Source organism: Hippopotamus amphibius, chromosome 17, assembly GCF_030028045.1.
Source record: "Hippopotamus amphibius kiboko isolate mHipAmp2 chromosome 17, mHipAmp2.hap2, whole genome shotgun sequence".
In the NCBI taxonomy this organism is placed as follows: Eukaryota; Metazoa; Chordata; class Mammalia; order Artiodactyla; family Hippopotamidae; genus Hippopotamus; species Hippopotamus amphibius.
Genome location: NC_080202.1, coordinates 54,702,281 through 54,720,199, shown reverse-complemented (window position 1 = coordinate 54,720,199; position 17,919 = coordinate 54,702,281). Strand labels below are relative to the sequence as shown.

Genomic DNA, 17,919 nt, shown 5'->3' with positions numbered 1-17,919 from the left:
TGGGCCAGAATCTACTGAAGGACTCCTGTATTTGATGGTCATTTAGGTCTCTTCCAATTTTTGTTTAATGGCCACACAAACCATGCTCCAACAAACACACCTCCTCAGACCTTCCTTCAGGGGGGTTGAATTTCCCACACCTTTGCATCCCCAGGATCTGATATGACTGCGTTTCACATGTCAGATGCATGTTAGGTGTTTAATGCTTTCAGAATAAAGGGGTGCGGGAGCCAGTGGAAGGCATGTTTGTCAAAGAGCCCACGTGCTCAGAGGATCACAGAGTTTAAATTACAGGAGGGAGTGAAATACTAGGAAGTGGGGTGGGGACACACACTTGGCATCTTTTTGGGGGTGTGGAGCCGTCAGGGGGATGAAAACCAGGCAGACCAAGGAGAAGTCACTCTGCAGAGAAGGACAGGATCCTGGGAGCAGGGAGAGAAATCCCGGCCACCATCCCAGGGAACCAGATAGAATGGAAGCCTCTGGGCTCCTGGCCACATTCAGGATCATCACCATTAAAAACATGCAGGACCAGGTGTTGCAGGGTCAGGAAGGTAACACTGAAGCAGGGTAGCAGTTGGTGGCAGGGAAAGGGGTGGGGCCATACCAAGCCCAGACTGACCTTGTAGTTCATCCTGCCCTTGGCCAGCCTAGGGATGAGCTTGGCTGCGTTGTAAATGTCAGTGACCAGGCTCCCGATCAATGCCAGGAAGCCTCGATCCCCGCCCACCTCCAGGGACGGACTGAATACCAGCCCGTCCTCGTCCAGCTCCATGCGGATCTCAAACAGCGGTGCGACACTCTCCTGAAACAGACCATCATGGGGGTCCATGCCTTGCTCTCAGCGGAACCATTCTCAATGCCCGGATGTTCACCCCAGCACCAAACAAGGTACATGGCTAACTGCTGCTGGCCGGGACCACTGCAGAGAACACGCTTCCCGAGGGCCCTTGAGCAAAAACTACACAACCAAATGCAGTGTCTTTGGGTCAAATGCAGGCTGGGTGTCCAGGGGGGACAGAGCAGTGATTGTGAGTGCTGAGGAGACCTGTTACCTCCATTCAAAGCCCATATATGCTACTGACCAGCTGCGTGGCCTTGGGCGAGACCCTCGACTTCCCAGTTTCCCCAAAGGTACAAAATGAGGATAGTCGCTTTACAGAACAGAGGCAATCACGGTCCCCATCTCTTTGGGTTACTGTGAGGACTAGATGGATGGCCAGTGCATAGAGCGTGTGGTCCACATGTCCAAATGTCAGCGGCTGTGGCCACAGTGCTCGGTGGGGCAGGGGCGGGGGGTGTTACAGCCAGGCAGGACGGCCTCTGCTGAGGTCCAGAGAGGACAAGCCCTCACGTCCCTCGGAGGTTCCATTTACAAAGCGCGCACGCCGTAACCCTTTCTGTTCCCGGATTCCCCTCGGGAGGCTGCGGGGCTGAGGTGCAGCCCCACGTGTAAGGGGACGGGGCGGAGGCACATCCAACACGCCGGCAAGTCTCAAAGTGGAGGCCAAGGCCCACGGGTGGCCTTGAGGCCTGCCCCATGGCCACCGAGCTTCTTCCAAACGTAGTCCCACACTGGCCCTGTGGGTGGCTGGCTCGAGAGACCCCTGGGTCTAGGGTCCAAGACCAAGGTGGGGGGAGGTGGTCTGCACTAGTGCCTGAGTGAGTTGCTAAGGGGGAGAGATCAGCTGTCACAAACTCAGGTGACCAGACTTTTCTGAAGCCTCTGACTCAGGGGTCAATTCCTGCTGCTTGGCTGCTTTGCAAATACGGGGCCTCCTCGCGATGTTTTGAGGACACGTTATTATCAGGGCTTCATCACGCTTTTGTCTTTCTTTTCTTTTTTTTTTTTAAGCTCTTTATTGGAATATAATTGCTTTACACTCTTGTACCAGTTTTTGAGGTACACCAAAGTGAAACAGCTGTATTTATACATATATTCCCATATCCCCTCCCTCCCGCGACTCCCTCCCACCCTCCCTTTCGTGGCCCTCTGAAGCATCACCCACCATCGAGCTGATCTCCCTTTGTTATATGGCAACTTCCCACTAGCTATCTATTTTACATTTGGTAGTGTATCTGCGTCTATGCTACTCTCTCACTTCGTCCCAGCTTCCCCTTCGCCGCCTCCCCCCCAGCCCTGTGTCCTCAAATCCATTCTCTACATCTGCATCTCCACTCTTGCCCTGTCACTGGGTTCATCAGTACCATCTCTTCAGATTCTATATATATGAGTTAGCATACGGTATTTGTTTTTCTCTTTCCGGCTTACTTCACTCTGTAGGACAGTCTCTAGGTCTATCCACCTCATTACATATAGTTCCATTTCATTCCTTTTTATGGCTGAGTAATATTCCACTGTATATATGTGCCACATCTTCTTTATCCACTCATCTGTTGATGGGCATGTAGGTTGCTTCCGTGTCCTGGATATTGTAAATAGTTCCTCATGCTTTTGACTGTGACTCTCCTCTCTTTGTAGCAATAAACGAGTTTATAAGTTTACTATAAATTAGCTACATTCAGGGACTTCCCTGGTGGCACAGTGGTTAAGAATCCGCCTGCCAATGCTGGGGACATAAGTTCAAGCCCTGGTCCAGGAAGATCCCACATACCGCAGAGCAACTAAGCCCGTGTGCCACAACTACTGAGCCTGTGCTCTAGAGCCCACGAGTCACAACTACTGAGCGCACGTGTTGCAACTACTGCAGCCCGTGCACCTAGAGCCTGTGCTCCACAACAAGAGAAGCCACTGCAACGAGAAGCCCGTGCACCACAACGAAGAGTAGCCTATGCTTGCTGCAACTAGAGAAAGCCCACACACAGCAACGAAGACCCAACGCAGCCAATCAATAAATTAAAAAAATAAATGCATTCATTTTTTAAAAAATTAGCTACCTTCATTGCTGATACCGTGTCACTGGATGAGCCTGACAGTTAGTAATGCTGACTGCTTTCATCAACAGAATTTGGGGTCTGTGACTGTCTCAGTGACAACTGCCCTCTGTAGCCTGTGTAAGGGTATCTCACTGCAGTGCCCACCATCCTTTCCTGCGGGTGGACTGCATGTGCTGGGCTGGGGGAGAGTGTCTTTCATCTGGCCCTCCTGGCAGTATTTCAGAATCACTTGGGAACCATTGTAGTGAAAAGGACACGGGCAGGGAATAGCTCATGGAGAACAGGCTGGGATGCAATTAACCAGCAAACCCACTCTGATGACCTGGTTTAAGCGTCCACTCAATTCGGCAGAGGGTTGAGCGGTTGGTGGCTGATGTTGTTGATAGAAGGGCACCTCCCACCCCCAATCAGTATATGGAGGCTGCAGTGGCACCCGCTCTTCCTCACCTGCCAGCGACACAGGACAACAGAGATCCCTGTAGGTGTTCTGCAGCCTGCTTGTGCTGCAGCACATTTAAGGTGACCAGATGTCCTAAGCACCTGGGACTGAGCAGAGTCCTGGGATGCAGGACTTGCAGGTTTAAAATCAGGACAAGTTGGTCACCCTGGGAAGGTCATAGTAAGTCTGTTTCTTTGTGATATGATAGCCTGTTCTTTCATCAGGAAACCACAGATTATAGATTCCTATATAAACCTTTCTCATATTTATAATACCATATTTATAATATATATATACATATGAGGGTGAGTCAAAAATTATCGTACTCTGGCTGTAGAATTTATTTTAGTTTTAATATAACTGAGGTGCGGGTAATTTTTGACTCACCCTTGTATATACATATACATGTATCTCACATTTGTAACTTACCTCTACAAACATGTTGTCTATTAGGTAATTTAGAGACTTGCAAATGAAACGGTCAAATTCATCCAAGACCACGCTGTCAATGTAGTTGACGTAATCCTTCCAGGACTGGCTTGTCGTATCTGCTCTGAGGAGTTCTGCGTTTTCCTGCAAACAGAACCACATGAGTGGCTGTCGTTTGGTCCACCCGTTTCCTCTTTAAGTCAGTTTATTCAAGGACTCCCTGGGCTACCCTTGTCCTTGTTCACACACTCTGCACACAGGGGTCTGCTTTTGGTTTCTTGAATGCGCCAGGCTCTTCTTACGTTCGCATCGCTGCACAGGCTGCTCCCTCCCATTCGTGCCAGGTGTGGCTTCCTCTCACCTTTTAGGTTTCAGCTCAGATGTCAGCTCCTCACAAAGGCCCTCCTTGACCACCCCCCATTCATCTCAGGTTTGGCTCCTGTTCCTGCCCCTCAACCTGTGGTCCCTCTAGCAATTCATTATCTGTGCCTGTGATGGCACAGATGACAACTCTGAATTATTTTGTCTTTGGCTTGTACCTCCCTTTGATGCCAAGCATCACAGGGACAGGGATTGACTGTCCTTTCCACCACTATACCTCCCGCACTAAGCAGTATGCCTGGAACAGAGCAGGAGCTGGTGGATGAAGCGATGGATGTCTGGGTGGGTGGGTGGTTGGATGGGTGAATGGGTGGGTGGATGATGGATGGGTGGGTGGGTGGATGGGTAGATGGGTGAATGGATGGATGGGTGGGGGATGGATGGGTGGGTGGGTGGATGGGTAGATGGGTGAATGGATGGATGGGTGGGGGATGGATGGGTGGGTGGGTGGATGGGTAGATGGGTGAATGGATGGATGGGTGGGGGATGGATGGGTGGGTGGGTGGATGGGTAGATGGGTGAATGGATGGATGGATGGATGGGTGGGTGGATGGATGGATGGGTGGGTGGGTGGGTAGATGGGTGGGTGGATGGATGGGTGGGTGGGTGGGTAGATGGGTGAATGGATGGATGGATGGGTGGGTGGATGAATGGGTGGGGGATGGATGGGTGAATGGATGGATGGATGGATGGGTGGGTGGATGGATGGATGGGTGGGTGGGTGGGTAGATGGGTGGATGGATGGATGGGTGGGTGGGTGGGTAGATGGGTGAATGGATGGATGGATGGGTGGGTGGATGAATGGGTGGGTGGGTGGATGGGTGGATGGATGGGTGGGTGGATGGATGGGTGGGTGGGTGGATGAGTAGATGGTTGGATGGGTAGGTGGATGGATGGGTGGGTGGATGGATGCGTGGGTGGGTGGATGGATGGGTGGGTGGTTAGATGGGTGGATGGGTAGGTGGATGGATGGGTGGATGTGTGAATGGGTGGGTAGGTGGATGGATGGGTGGGTTGTTAGGTGGATGGGTACGGGGTGGATAGTTGGATGGGTGATGGGTAGATGGGTGAATGAGTAGATGGATACATCTGTAAGACACTGAGTGTTACAGGAAAACACAAAGATGACTACGTCCCAATCTGTACCTTCAGGCAGTTATATTCTAATAGCGGAGAGAAGACACAGGCTTAAATAACTTCAGTGTAACAATGGTTCAAATGAGTATTATGGGAACAGAGGACCCTGGCAAATGTTGCGATAACAAAGCCTTGTGAGTTGCTCACTGGCTTCTGCCTCACCGGGTTTCCTGTTCCCTCCTGGCTCACTCTCCAGCTGGACTCGTGGGCTGTGAGCCTCGTCCCAACCCTAAGCGAGACTTATCTCTCCTGTGTTGTTTTCAACACATCCGGGAGTGTTAATAGGTTAATCGGTTAACTCTTCCAAGTAACCTTTTTGCAGTTTAACATGTTGATATAGTTGGACCTTCTGGCCCCAGGGCAAAGGGGAAAGGAAGAGGACCTGGAAACAAGACAAAATATTTCTTGGTCCAGTCAAGTCACTCCATGGAGGTAATGACCTTCCAAGTAATGACTTGACCATGGGAACAGCCCAGCACAGACCCTCCTCCCAGGGGGCCTGCTGGTCTGCCTGGATGTGGCGACCCATCATTTAAGGCCATACTGATGATTTGGCCTGTGTGCTGGGGAACCCCGAAAAACTGTCCTGAGAATATCTTGAGCTTGGGCGGGGGTGGGGAGGGGGTAGTTCTCGGCTTTCCAGGCCAGCCTAGAGCTGCACCTTTCACATTTAGCCTCAGAAACAGGCTAAAATGTAAGCTGGATAAAACTGCTGCCGAGGGAGGAAGGCATGAGAACCCCACACTGCCTGGGTCAGGCAGAGCTGCCAGGGATGCCAGGCTCCCATTCTGCGTCACCTCGGACAGCGCCTGTGGGGCCCACGGACCCTTGGACCCTTAGACCCTTGGGATGGTTGGCAGAAAGGAATAAGCTGCATGTCGGGCAGCCTGGTGGGCTCGTGCCAGCACAGCATCCCAGTTTCAACGTGTTGGTGCCCAAACACCGCAGGGCACCCACATTCTGTGCTCCTCCCTCTTCCCGTGCTGCTGGGTGGGAAACTGCGAAGGTCACCAGATACAGCTACTCCCAGGGGCCTTATACGAAGGTGTCACTTGCCCACATTGATTCAAGCGGGGTGTGGGGAGGGGGCTCTGACGCCCTTAGGGGAGGGCAGACATGTGACAAGAGGAATCAGGCTTCTGGGTGAGCAGTTAGCAGGGTTTGCTATTGTAAGATCGGACTCCTGGTCACAGACATCTGATGTTTTATGAAGCCTCCAGCCCCCTTCCTCCCTCCCCAGCTGCGGAAAGCGTGTGGGCTCTCCAAGGTCCTCCTGGGCAGCTCCTTACCGCAACCATGGACTGGATCTTTAGGCCGGCATCCTTGACCGCGGTATAGCGCTTGCTGAGATTGACCACCCTCCCATCCAAGTCTAACAGGGCCTCTTTCTTGTTGTCCTTCCTTTCAAACATTGGGTTGGCCGACCAGTCCTGTAGGGAAAACGTGAGCGGGAGAAAAGTGTCTGGAGAGAAAGCTTCTGGTCTCCCTCCCTCCCAACACATCCTTTGGAGTGAGAGTCCCTGTCTTGGGCCGGCCTCACAAAGGCCGAGGGGCCCGCGGCGGACTGCTGGCCAGAGAGCATCTGCTGATGTGACTCAGAACCAACTGGGGCCTCGAGGAACCACGGAGACACCCCTGGGCGTTTCCCCTAATCGGGCCCAGAAGGAGCCCCTCTAGGGGAAGGAGCATCTGACCCTCTTGTAGGGGAACCCCAGGAGCTGGGGGTGAGGGGACATGGTGGCCGGATCCGGAGATGCATGTGGAGATGCTCAGAGTCCAGGACAGAAAGGGACACCATGGGAGAGAATGAGTGACTGGAGAAAGCGCCCAGGGCTGAGGAAACACCGCAGTTTTCGGATTGAAAGCACTTTATGAATCCAGGGGACATTAACGAAAGGAGACACACATCTGGACACACTCTGGTGACATGTCTGGACCCTGAAGATGACCAAGGACTCTACCTGCCTCTGGATGGAGAGAACGGGGGCAGCAAAGGAAAGTCATACCTTTGTCAGCTCTTTCGGCATTGAGGCTACAAGCAGGGGTGGCTGTGGCCTGAACTGTGTCTCCCCCCACAAATTTATATGTTGAAATCATCACCTCTAATGTCTCAGGACGTTACTGCATTTGGAGAGAGGGTCTTTAAAGAGGTGATTAAAGTGAGGTCGTTAGGGTGGGCCTTAATCTGACATGACTGGTGTCCTTCTAAGAAGAAGAGATTAGGACACAGACTCAGAGGGACAACCATGTGAGGACACAGGGAGAAGATGACCACCTACACATCCAGGAGAGAGGCCCCAGAAGAAATCAACCCTGCTGGCACCTTGATCTCAAACTTCTAGACTCCAGGACTGTGAGAAAAATTTCTGCTGTGTAAGCCACCTAGTCTCTGGTCCTTTGTTATGGTGGCCAGAGCAGATGAATTCAGGGATGCTTCTAGACTACTGAAAGAAAAGGACCATATCAAAAAATCCTTTACTTGGACAAGATAGCTATAGGCGAGATCCAAAGATAGATATTTTTAGACAAGCAAGGACTCAAAAAGTAGGTCATCAGCACACCCTTTCAGAGGCAATTACTTGAGGAAATAGTCCAAGCAAATGAAAACTGAATCAGAAAAAAAATCAGAAAAAAAAAATGGGACGAGCAATGGCTTTTGCCTACAATTTATTGAGTTAAATCTAAGTGAATGGTGATGAAACGAATGTCCACTGTAATGTAGGAAAGTGTTTCACACCGTGATAAGCCAAAGGACTCTCAAAACAGAAGAGATGTTTTCTAATGAACAAATTAGCGGTGGCTCGTGGGCAGGTGTCTGCAAATTCGGGCACTGATGACTGACCACAGTGGGGAGGCTGTGCTAGGGAAGGCTGTCCCCCAGTTTTCTGGATTGGGCTTGAGAGCAAGGACCCGCGCTGCTCTGCATCGAGCGATGCGATGCGCGTGTTCCCGGCGGGGCTGAGGCTTAGCACATCTTCCCGTCACCCTCGTTCCTGGTGCCCTCCTGGCAGAGGGACCTGCCCACACGCTGGCTGAGCTCAGCACATCCAAACAGAATGAAACTCTGTAGCACGTGACCTGGGGCTTTTCTGCCTTAGGGCCACCCTGACATCACCACGGTGCAGACCAGAGCCTCACTGCAGGCCCCACTGCCTTGGGCACTTTCTGTGAGCATCTCTGTGGGACCTGTTTCCCCAGAACTCTCTGTGCCTTGCAGGTTACTCACCTTCATGGCCTGGGAAATCCCCTCTATGTTTTGCTTTGCTTTTTGTATCCTGTTCTGCAAGTTGTATAGAATTTCTCGCATCTCTTGAATATATTCAAACACACCTAAAATAGCAGCATAGAGGGATATTACAAAATGAATGACTTAGCAAGGGTTGACTTAACACCCACTACTATGACGCAGCGCTTGGTGAGTCCATCCGCTTCTCTGGAGCCTGAAGCAGAGGAAACCGCAGACAGCTTCCTGAAAGGCAACGCTGAGAAATAAATCACATCTTGTCTCCTCAGAAACAGGCCCTCGCCATGCAGGCGAATCACTAATTCCACAGAAACTCCACATGCCCAACAGGGTGGACACCCCTCCATCCTGCTCACCCAAGTTTAACCCAAGGGGAAGTGAATGTCGCCTTTGTACCTTCACCATTCCAGAACAATGTCGTCTCAGCATCCAGCAATTTGACATCGATTGCTTGCAATTCTGACTTTATCAGTGGAAATTCCACGTCCTTCACAGTGGTCTTAATCTGCAAAACAAGGGCTACAGTTTCAGGGCCCTTGTTCCAAATCCAAGCAGATTTAAAAATCGTCTCCTGGTACAGGTGTTTATTACTCAGTACCAACCAAATCAATTACAGTTAGTGTTATTCAATTGGCAAGGATGTGTACATCAAAGTTTAGGTGATTCCAACTTTAAAACTATTTTTTTATCACCAAGTATGTATATACTTAACTCCTAACTGCCCATGGTATGGGGTAGAAAGAGAAGGAAATTCGCTAATGCAAAAACAATGCGTATATAATCCAAAACTTTAAAAATTTGGCTTAAAATCATAAAAAGAAAATCAGAGAAATACACACTGGTAATTGGGATATTTCTGGGGCATTTCTCAGAACATCGCCTTGGTCATGATCTAAGGCTAGAAATGTGATTATACCAAGGAGGTCCAGGAGCTGTGGAGAAGCTGCCCCACTCGTTAAAGCATCAGAGTGAACAGTAGGCTAGGTTCCATACAGGCTCGACACGGGTCTGCCCTGAGCTAAGAAATTCATGTAACACTTGAAAACCTCAATTCACAGAACAGAAGAAAAGATGGAGCGTGTATACAGTTTTTTATAAATTATTCCTTTAAATAACAAGCACCACTTGTGCTTTGGAATATTGTCCTATCTGGCAACATTTTGATTTACACGTAAGTGTTCAAGGACACGTCTAACTCTATAAAGTGAGGGATGTACGTGGGATTCAAATTGTACATTAGATGCTGACTATTTGCCTTTCACAATAATTCTTGAAATACATTTGGTACTTTAAACGATGCCCCCTCCCCAACCCATATCCTCCTTTTCAGACAATTAACTCTTACAAAAGCTACAGTATGGGCAGAGAAATAAAGCCTAACAGCTATTACCAGTGGAAACCAGACAGGAGTAAAAGAAAGTACTGACAATTATAAAGTGAGTCAATGCGAAGCCTTGACTCCATTTTGCAGAATTCGGATATTAAACAATTACACAAGTAGCCCAGACAAGAGCTAAATATTATTATGCCTTTGTTATTGCCCAGAGTAAACAAAGCTCACAGTGACAAGATCCACTTAGTGTGCCCTGTTCATTATTTTTCAACAGCCTATGTTATAAATCCACACCTTTAGGGCATTTTCCCCAGACCCTCCCCCCACCCCGCCCAAGATTCCTTAAAGCACCACCCTAGCTCAGACATTACCGCTCGCCTAGCTCAGACGTTAATGGGTACCTGCAGTCTGGGGGCCTGGGGTCTCTCTCAGCAACAGAAACTATGTTAAGAATAAGAAGCTCATCTGAGCGACCCAAGAGCAGCTCCAGAGAGGGGAGGTGCCATCAATAAGAAGGGTCACTGCAGGTGCTGAGCTCCAGGTGTCACTCCCCAACTCCCCATCCTTATCTAACGTCTTTATTAGCAGAACAATGTTATTCATAGCTGAAGCTAACACGCTTCCCCAGCATGAGCTAGGTTGGGTTTTGTTTGGAAATTCAGAAGTAGAAGATCAATTCTTTCGATCAAGCGTCATTCGAAATAAAGTTTGTTGGATTTTTTTTTGTTTCTGATTGCATCATTGTAAAAAAAAAAAAAAACACGTTGCATTGAAAGTAGCCCACAAACATTTTCCCACATGGCTCTGCCTCTAAGGCTTTCATTTTTCCCAAACACCACGTCTGGGAGGCGTTTCAGGGAACGGATGAACATGGCCTTCTTTGAGCCTGAAGAGAGTGGATTCTAGAGAAAGCACTTAATGCAGGCCCTGGTGTTTCACGGTTCACCGCACCGACAAATGAGTCAATTAAGATTTTATCTTAAAAAATGAAATTAGTGAACATGAGCTTACTCTCGTTTATTTTGAACACATTTCAGGTTACATCACCGCATGCTCTAGTTTCGGGAGAGAGTAAGGAATGCATCTACAGTGGGTTTCTTGGTGGGTGCGTCAGGGTGGGAGGGTGGGGGAGTGATATTTTGGACAAATCTCCATGATGGCATGACCTGGCATGCATCACTTTGCCTTCAAGTAGCAGGTGGTCACTTCTAGCAAGAGCGGGAGCCTTCCTCAGTGTCCCCAAGGCCTTGCTCTGAATCTTCTGATGTTCCAACCCTTCTCTTGTTTGGCAGGGAATTCCTGGGCTTGGTCAAATCTGGCCACCATAGGGAGGAGGTGCATGGCAGGGCTGTGCTCCGGTTAACACCGACTCAGAGAGCACTTAGCAAGCGGCCAGGGGAGGGGCAGGACAGGAAGCTCCCTCTCCACATCCTGGATGGAACCGGGCATTCAGTTCAAGGCCCCTACAAGACAGGCCAGGGAAGGCGACAGAGGCATGCTCCCCGGGGCTCTAGGAAAGAGGCTCTCACATCAGGGACTTGGGAGTGTGCAAGCATCTCTTGGACAGATCGAGATGCAAGACCCAGGAACAGAAATATTCCAGGTTCCAGACAGTTGCTCCAGTTGGGGGCAAGTGGGCTGCAAGAAACATAAACCCACTTAAAGCGTACTCAGGGTGGGGGTGTGCTGGTGGAGCCCTGGGGAATGGACCTGCAAAGCCCAAGTCCGGGCTTCCCTCTGTCTCTCAGGGCCTCTCTGGTCATCTGCTCCACCCGCCTGCTCCCTTCCTTCTGCAGCCCGTGTTTCTGTTCACTCTGGTTTCTCTGCTCCCCTGAGACTCCAGTGTGAATGAAGCTGGGACCCAAGTCCAGATTCCCAGGGTTCAAGGAGAGGGAATCTCAGTGGCCCCTTTGGGATGAGATGTCTGCGGTAGGCTGAATAGTGGTCCCCAAAGACAGCCACGTCCTAATCCCCAGGACCCGTGACTATGTCACCTTGCACTTGGCAAAAGAGAATTTCCAGATGTGATTCAGTTACGGACCTTGACATCAGGTGGGCCCAATACAACCTCAAGGTTTTTATAAGAGGGAGCCAAGAAGAACAAAAGAGAAGAAGGGAACTGACAACAGAAGCGGAGGTGCTGTGATCTGAAGGTGGCGTGATGTGGCCTCAAGCCCAGGGACGCGGGTGACTCTGGAAGGTGGAAAAAGCGAGGCCACGGATTGTCCCCAGAGGGTGGCTCCAACCACCTTCAAATATGAAAACGAAGCCAGGTCTGTTCCACATGGGGCTTGTACACCTGTGTTTGTTCTAAACAAAACCGCAAATGTGGCAAATGACACCGGCTCACCTCATTGTACCAGCTGACGATGAGTTCCAAGTTGCCCACAAACTTCCGGAAGGTTTCATACTTTGAGAACAGGTTCTCGGCGCTGCTGGGAATCTCTTTTTGTTGCTGGAAGTTCAGGTACTTGACTTCTCTCAGCACTGCCACCAGCTAAGGTGAATGAAGAGGATAGAAGCAGTCGGGGGCGGTCTCAGTGGCATGGCACTTAGCAGCATAAGTGAGGGTCTGTCCCTGGGATGCTTCTACAGCCCCCAAAGCTGGGGGGAGGCCTGATGGGGGACGGGCTCTGCTGGCTGGATCAGGACGTCTTCACCCTATTCACTGGTCCTGACGTCAGGCAGTGCTGGCGTCACCGGTGTGGTGGATGCCAATGTTCTAACCCCCAGGTGTCTAGAGAAAGGCTCAGGGCTTCACCTGCTTCCTCCCTAGGCTCTAACCTTCCCTCATCCCTCTCCAACCCCCGGTTACAGCCCGGGGGACCAACAGCAGGGCATCCCTTCCGACAGAGCTTCTGCCCTCGCTGCTCGACCAACGCTGTTCTCGTTGAGGCCCTGGTAACCTCACGTTGCTGAACCCATGGGTCACTTCTCAGGCCCCATCTCACGTGACCTCTCAGCAGCTGGTCCCTGCCCCTCCTGGGCACATGATCTCCTGCTGGTGCCCGTTAGCAGTCTCTCTGATGTTTTGGGATTTGCACGTTGGAGGCCACAGACGGGGTCCCTCTCCATCTGCTCTCACCTTGGTGACCTCACCCAGCATCACGGCGCTAAGAACCATCTACGTGTGAGTGGCTCCCGTGCTCACCTCCCCAGCTCAGCTCTCTCCTGACCCCAGGCTCCTGAATCTACCTGCCTACGCAGTGCCTCCATTCGGATGCCTAGCTGACGTGTCAAACTCAACGTGACCGAAGCAGAGCAGTCTTGTTCACCTGCCACCTCCACCCGCCGTCTCAGGTAATGGCAACTCCCCGCTTCCCATTGCCCAGCCCCCAAAATGCTGGGGCTGGCTCCACTGGTCCCACACACGTGACTGCCAACCTGTCTAGGAGCTCACTGGCACCATGATCAAAATCTAATCCCTCCACACCAGGCCACGGCTGCTGCTCCAGTCCAGGCTGCCACCCTCTCATCGTCCCTCACCTGGACTCCAGCAGAACACTCCTAAATGGTCTCCGGAGGCCTTGCCCTCCCCCAAGTCCATTCGCACACAGCATCCAGAGCATCTGATTGAAAAACATCAATCAGATCAGGGCCCTCCTCTGCTCGAAACCCTGCGGCACCTGCCATCTCACCGGGACACAGACCCAAGTCCCTCCCATGGCCTGTGAGGCTCTCCGCGCTCCGTCCTCTGCCCCCCTCACCTCCTCTCCCTGCACCTCTCCTCACTCCATCCCGGCGCCACTGGCCTCCTCGCTGCTCCCACAGCACGCCAGGCACACGCACACCTCCTGGCCCTCGCTTCAGGTGTTTGCTCTCCTTGAAGGCTTTCCTCCCATCTCGACTGGCCACTCTCTCACCTCCTGCCAGTCTCTGCTTGAATCCAAAGCTGCAACCTGCCCCCTTCCTCCCGCTCTGTATGTTCTCCCTGACCCACCCTCCCCTTTCTTTGAGGTACCAACCGTCACATCCTCATGTGTTATATGTTACACTGCTTTTATCGTTCCCTCCCCCTCTTCTCCTGAGTTGTTTTTTTTTTTTTGGCTGTGCCAGGTCTTAGTTGTGGCATGCAAACTCTTAGTTACAGCTTGCACATGGGATCTAGTTCCCTGACCAGGGATTGAACGCAGGCTCCCTGCGTCGGGAGTGCAGAGTCTTAGCCACTGGACCACCAGGGAAGTCCTAGAAGGACGGAGATGTTTGCTAATTCACCAATTTATCCCAAGCACATACACAAAGTAGATGCTCCATAAATATTTGTTGAACGAAAGAATGAATTTAGGTGAAAGAGAACGTTTCAGAGGAAAAGTCACATCTGGGTTCCCTGCCTTCCTGGTACCACCACCAGCTTCAGAGCCAGGCAGACGCATTCTTGTAGGGCAGGTGATCGTAGAGAGTCAGGTTACTCCTGTTTTGCCCTCGTACATGATTAACTGTTGGGCTTTAGCCCCAGACAGTGTGGATTCCCTCCAGCTTCCCCAGCTTGACCGGGGGTGTGTGGGGGGGGCATTTATTCAGATCCTGCAAAGACCTTTTTTAAAAAAATTTTTTTTTTAAATTTTCAAACTGATGGTTCCTCTCGGGATCCCATGAAAGGTGGCCCAGCTTTAAAAGAGCATACTCATTCAAGCTATTTTCCAGGATGCTACGGCTGTCTCTTATCTTAAACATATCCTGGCATACTTTTAGCAACACTTAAATAATAAAACTTTAGCTAAATAGGACATACATGTCAACCCCAAAAGTTCGTGATGTTGGTAGGAGGGGGTCAACCTCAGGGCCACGTGGGGAGCCCCAGGTCCCCGAGGCAGCCTCCGGCCCAGCTGCCCTCCCCGTGCTGCAGCCAGACGGTACCCACCGCTCTGCTGAAGTTGACGCGGACGAGGTTGGTGACGGGGTCCCTCTGGATCAGGGGCTGCCCCAGGTTGAACTGACAATCCTGGTCCACCCCCACCACCCACTGCCGGTAGATCCTCTCGCGGTAGCTTCTCAGCAGCTCCATCATCTCGTCATATTTCTGGTAGATTAGCTTGGCCTCCACGCTGGACATGACGCTGGAATCAGAGTTAGGAGGAGGGTCAGGCGCTGTCTCCCTCTGGGCCTCGCTAGTGCCCCAACTGTGGCTGCCAGACCTTGGGGTGATGCAGCAGACAGCCAGCTCTCTGTTTCTTCCAGGCTGAGAGGCTGAGCATACAAATGGACGATGCCCTTTGCAGGCAGCAACCAGCCCAGAAAGCCAAGTGACAACCCTTGTAGTATTAGCCCTGGGTGGCCAGGACTTGATTCATAATTGTCAACTTCTCTAATCCCTGGCCTCCCTTCCAACTTAGGGCCAACCAGAGAGCCAGACACGCCTCCTGACCAAACACACAGGACACCCTCCTCCAGTCCCCACGCGGACAGCCTCCAATCCGGGAGACCTGGAGGCTCCGTTGTTCTGCTGTGAGCTCTCCCACTCCTCCGCCTGCCTTCCAGGCACTGCCAAACACAAGTGACAGTGGCCAACTCCCTGTTCTGGCCAGTGCTGAGGAAGTAGGCGTTGTTTGTTCTCATTTGGATGTCTTTGGTCTTTTCCATCAGGGTGACCGTCAAGGTCACCTTCCCGACACGCCCGCTGAGAAGGCACCCAGAGGAGGGGGGTGTGTGATCAGGGTCTCTCCTGGGCCTGTGCCCTGGGAAGGAAAGGCTTGGCTGATGGGAAGCGTGGGCCTGCCTCAGCGTTGGGACAGGCTCCGCACCCTGCAAACCCCACGGCTGCGGAGGAGCGCTGCCCGCCCAGGGCCATCACTCACGGGTGCTCGATGTGCTTGAGGTCCCTCATGGGTGCCTCCAGCCTCTCCTGCAGCTCCAGGCTCCACTTGAGCTGCCCGGCCACCGGGGGCATGTTTTTGTGGATGGAGGGAATGTTCCCGTCTGCTGAGGCTGCGATCTGGGCATCGTACAGGATCTTGGTATTGTCCAGCTCAGCGTCAAACAGCTCCAGCATGACCGAGTACCTGGGCACCACCTCAGCGAGAATCAGAGGCCGTTCCAAGAGGCCCCCACACATGTGCAGGAGCTGGGGAGAAACAAGAGAGGCACCTTTGCCGGGGTCCCTCCTCCCGCCCCGTCGTCGGCATCACCCCCAGCCGCGTGGCTTGGATGCCACATGTGCAGCCAACCTTTAGGAGCAGGAAGACATGTGCCTTCAAGACCAAGAAGCTTTCTCAGTTAGCAACTGGCTAACCGGATGCCTCAGCGATTTCCATGCTGATATACGCTGGGTCCCCACATACTTAGCTTATAAACCAACAGTACAAACAAGGTCCAAGGTCTGGAAAAATTTATTCCAGGCCCAGGAGAAATCAGGGTTTGAGCAAAGAAGGTTTAAAGAGTTAAGAAATACCATTAAAAAAAACTGAAAAAAAAGCAGCCACAACACTATCCTTATATAACCAGGGCTTACGCTATAACCGGAGGGAGAAATGTCTTCGTCATGAGAATTATTCCTTTTAGGAAGAGAACTGATTCTTGAGGACCCGCCCAGGCAAGAAAAACCACCATCAGGAAGTTTGTTTTGCTCTGAAAGACGCTCTGGGGAGAAGAGGGACAAGGTGAGAGGGAGGCCAATCTTGCAGCACGTGGGGTCCCTGAAACCACTAAACTCTCCATGTTCTGGGCGTGGGGAGGAGTCTGTAGGAGCATCCTGGGGCAGCCGTAGCAAAGCACCATGCACCGGGTGGCTTCAACAACAAGGATGTATTCTCTCACAGCCTGGAGGCCACAGGTCCACAATCAAGGTGGACAGGGCTGCGCTCCCCTGAAGGCTCCAGGGGAGAATCCGTGCTAGCCCCTGAGTCCCCGGGGGTGGCAGCAATCCTCGGCTTGTAGACCTGACACTCGACCTTCTGCCTCCTTCATCATGGGGCGACCGTCCCTGTGTGTGTCTCTCCTCTTCTGACACAGACACCAGGCACACTGGATTAAGGCACACACCGCAGCAGTAGGACCTCAATGTACATCCCAATTACATCTGCGAAGACCCTATTTCCAAGAACTCACAGGTCCCAGGAGTCCAGACCTTGATATCTCTCTCTGGAGGATACAGCTCAGCCCACCAACAGAGGGGCCCATGCTTAGCCTCGGGCTGACCAGGTGGAGGTGGCGGTGGGGACCAGCCCAAACATCGTGCACAGGCGCCGAGAGCGGGGAGCGCTGACCAGGAGAGCTCAGCCCCCAGCGATCTGAGGACATTACAGGGAGAGCTCGGCACGTTCTCAGGCTGTGACACCAGGGGTTTAAGCGTGGGCTGGCTGAGTCCCCGAGGAGCCGGGACAGCCTGGGTCCCCTTCCGTGTGTCATTTCCATGGCCTGTCAGCCTGAGAGCCCCGACCCGATTACTCCAGCGGGGGAGTCACCTCACATTTCTGAGCACAGGAGCCATAAACATGCCTGAGCACCTGGCAAGTAGCAAGCTCATCACCCTGTGGTCTGCAGATGCTACACACTGGCAATTGTAAAAAAAAAAATTAAAATTAAAAATAAAATAAAATTGAAGAAAAAAACAAAACCTTAGTAGCAGAGAATAAGGTAGAATTATCTGGGTGCTTCTGTTCGCGTCTTGGCCGGGATTGGAGGGTGGCTCAAATTGGGACATAGAGGAGAGTTTCTTAAAAGATCGTCTCACAGCAATGGGTGGCCAGGGTGCAGGGAGGCCTCGGGGGCAGTGCGGGCCAGGGCTGTGCCTGAGCAGTGAGGGAGGGACCCTTACTGCAACCTGCAGAGAGGGGCCATAGGGGTGGACAGTGACATGTGACAGATGTTTGAGAAGCTCTGCGGCCAGCCTGAGGTCACCTGGGGAGGAGAAGTACCTGAGCCTGGGGCTCCCCGTGGCAGAGCACTCCTAGAGGCAAGTGGGGATTCATCAGGGCTCAGACCACACGGCCCCCTTCTCTCTGGGATGCATGGCTGCAGCCCTTGGTGCCTGGAAGGACTGGACCCAGGTCTCACATTTGGCCTAGTTTTTGGTATGAAAAGTAAGACCACTGTCCCTAAAAGTGGCCTTTTGGGGAAAGG

General features: G+C 52.0%; 1 protein-coding gene across 1 annotated transcript in view; it reads right to left on the bottom strand.

The window, feature by feature from the left end:
• DNAH17 (dynein axonemal heavy chain 17) overlaps positions 1-17,919 on the bottom strand; it is a 108,791-nt gene that overhangs the window by 79,086 nt on the left and 11,786 nt on the right. Inside the window, exons 11-18 of the mRNA XM_057715191.1 lie at positions 15,657-15,922; positions 14,723-14,918; positions 12,212-12,358; positions 8,925-9,033; positions 8,511-8,614; positions 6,574-6,714; positions 3,767-3,910; positions 623-805 (exon numbers count right to left, since the gene is read on the bottom strand). Of these exons, the coding sequence (XP_057571174.1) occupies positions 623-805; positions 3,767-3,910; positions 6,574-6,714; positions 8,511-8,614; positions 8,925-9,033; positions 12,212-12,358; positions 14,723-14,918; positions 15,657-15,922 (1,290 nt within the window). The remainder of the gene's footprint in view (positions 1-622; positions 806-3,766; positions 3,911-6,573; positions 6,715-8,510; positions 8,615-8,924; positions 9,034-12,211; positions 12,359-14,722; positions 14,919-15,656; positions 15,923-17,919) is intronic.